The 2,055-nt window shown below is 71.0% G+C and overlaps 2 protein-coding genes across 3 annotated transcripts in view; one reads left to right on the forward strand and one right to left on the reverse strand.

Annotated features, from left to right (window-relative positions):
- LOC110287980 (WAS/WASL-interacting protein family member 3-like) overlaps positions 1–342 on the forward strand; it is a 2,329-nt gene extending 1,987 nt beyond the window's left edge. For both annotated transcript variants that reach the window (XR_002377265.2, XM_021154453.1), the window contains one exon: positions 212–342. Coding sequence is in view for 1 of the 2 variants with exons in the window: in XM_021154453.1 (XP_021010112.1) it covers positions 212–253 (42 nt within the window). In the remaining variant the exon portion in view is untranslated. The remainder of the gene's footprint in view (positions 1–211) is intronic.
- A 387-nt stretch (positions 343–729) lies between these two features.
- LOC110287979 (arylsulfatase E-like) overlaps positions 730–2,055 on the reverse strand; it is a 4,747-nt gene continuing 3,421 nt past the window's right edge. The window contains exons 6-7 of the mRNA XM_029473784.1: positions 1,600–1,721; positions 730–1,190 (exon numbers count right to left, since the gene is read on the reverse strand). Of these exons, the coding sequence (XP_029329644.1) occupies positions 730–1,190; positions 1,600–1,721 (583 nt within the window). The remainder of the gene's footprint in view (positions 1,191–1,599; positions 1,722–2,055) is intronic.

Below are 2,055 nucleotides of genomic sequence, written 5' to 3' on the forward strand. Positions count from 1 at the left end.
GTGGGGGGACAGGAAGTGACCGTGGGGGGACAGGAAGTGACCGTGGGGGGACAGGAAGTGACCCGGGGGGACAGGAAGTGACTGTGGGGGGACAGGAAGTGACTGTGGGGGGACAGGAAGTGACCCTGGGGGACAGGAAGTGACCCTGGGGGCTCCGGGGTGGGCGTGGCTCCCACCTCCACCCTGACCCCGCCCCCTCCCCGCCCCTCAGAGTCGCAGCCGGTGTGAGGACGACATCATGGCCGCCCTGTGATGACCCCACGGTGACCTCGCCGCGACCCCTGTGATGTCATCGCCCTCGGGGAGGGGGAGGGGAGGAGGAATAAAGCGGTGATGACGTCACTTCCTGTCTGTGTGCGTCCATGAGGGGTGGGTGGGTCCGGGCGTCGCATGTCAATCATAGAAGCAGGAAGTAGGGGGGGGCGGGACCAGGCCGCCATTTTCATTTTACTTTTATTCGGTTAAATGAAACAGGAAGTCCCGCCCCCCACTCCCCATTCGACACCGCAGCCCCCAGAAACCCCAGCCAGGCCCCGACCCCGACCCCACTTCCTGTCCCCGCCTCCAAAACCCTCCACTTCCTGTTGCACCTGAAGTCCCGCCCCCACTTCCGGTTCCACTTCCTGTGACGCCCACAACCCCCTGGGGGGGGCCAATGGACACCACTTCCGGTCCCACAGGAAGTCCCGCCCCACTTCCCCCTCCACCTCCGATTCCGGTCCCCGGCCCTCACAGGAAGTCCCGCCCCGCGTCGCCGGCCCCGGCCCCGCCCCCCGGGCCGAGGTCGCAGGCGCAGGCCCCGCCCCCCGCGCCCCGCCCCCAGCAGCAGGGCTGCAGCCACGGGCGGGGCAGGACGTAGAGCGACCCCAGCTGCTGCTTGGCCTGGCTCAGCGAGCGCCACACGCGGTCATGCTCCTGCCTCACGCGCGACACCACGGCCGCCAGCCCCGGCTCCGCCCCCGGCGACAGCGGCCGCGCCTCCCCCGGGTCGGAGGTCAGCTCGTACAGCAGCGGGGGGTCGTGCGGGGTCACCGCGGCGCCCACGCAGGGGCACAGCCGGGCCTGGGGGGCCGCGCCCGCCTCCTCCTCGCCGTCGCCGCCATCATGGCCACCGTCCGGCCCCGCGCAGGAGCCCGAGCCCGGGGGGTCGAAGGTCGGCGTCGCGAAGTGCACTTTCCACACCTTCCCGCCTGCGGGCGGGGTCGGGGGCGGGACAGGAAGTGAGGTCACGTGGGGGGGCGGGGAGCGGACCAGGACGGCCGGGGACTGACAGGAAGTGGTGTCAGTGACAGGAAGTGACCAGGAAGTGGGAGGGGCGGGACAGGAAGTGACCTCACAGAGGGAAGAAGTAGACAGGAAGTGACTTCAGGGGGGCGGGGAATGGACAGGAAGTGACCTCAGGGGGCGGGGAATGGACAGGAAGTGACGACGGTCGGACCGGAAGTGGCCACGCGGGCACAGGAAGTGACACGGGGAGACAGGAAGTGACCAGGAAGTGGGCGGAGGGAGACAGGAAGTGACCCCCGCGGTCGGGACACCGGCCCAGCCCCCGCCCGGGCCGCCCCCCGGGCCCCGCCCGCCCCGCCCCGCGTCACTCACGCTCGCGCTGCACCAGCCGGGCCGCGTGCAGGAAAACCTCGCAGTAGTGGAGCAGGACCTCGTGGGCCGAGCGCCCGGCCCCGCCCCGCAGCAGCGGCATCAGGTCGCGCCCGTCAATCACCCTGCGGGGCGGGGCCGGCCGCGGGCAGGGGTGGAGGTCACTTCCCGTGCGTGACCCCGACCCCACTTCCTGTCTGACGTCCCGCCTGGCCCCGCCCACTGCCTCCCTGACTCCGCCCACGCCTTCCTGGGTGGTGGCGAGGGTGACATCACTTCCTGGGTGACGTCACCGGCTCCGACCTGGCCCGCACTCCCCACTTCCTGTCTGGGTTCTGAGGTCACTTCCTGTGTGAACTTCACGACGCCTCACTTCCTGTCCGTCTGCGGGATGACGTCATCCCCCGCCAGGCCCCGCCCCTGCCCCTCACCCCCTGCCCCGCCCTCACCCCCCGCCCC

Source organism: Mus caroli, unplaced genomic scaffold (assembly GCF_900094665.2).
Source record: "Mus caroli unplaced genomic scaffold, CAROLI_EIJ_v1.1 scaffold_22777_1, whole genome shotgun sequence".
In the NCBI taxonomy this organism is placed as follows: Eukaryota; Metazoa; Chordata; class Mammalia; order Rodentia; family Muridae; genus Mus; species Mus caroli.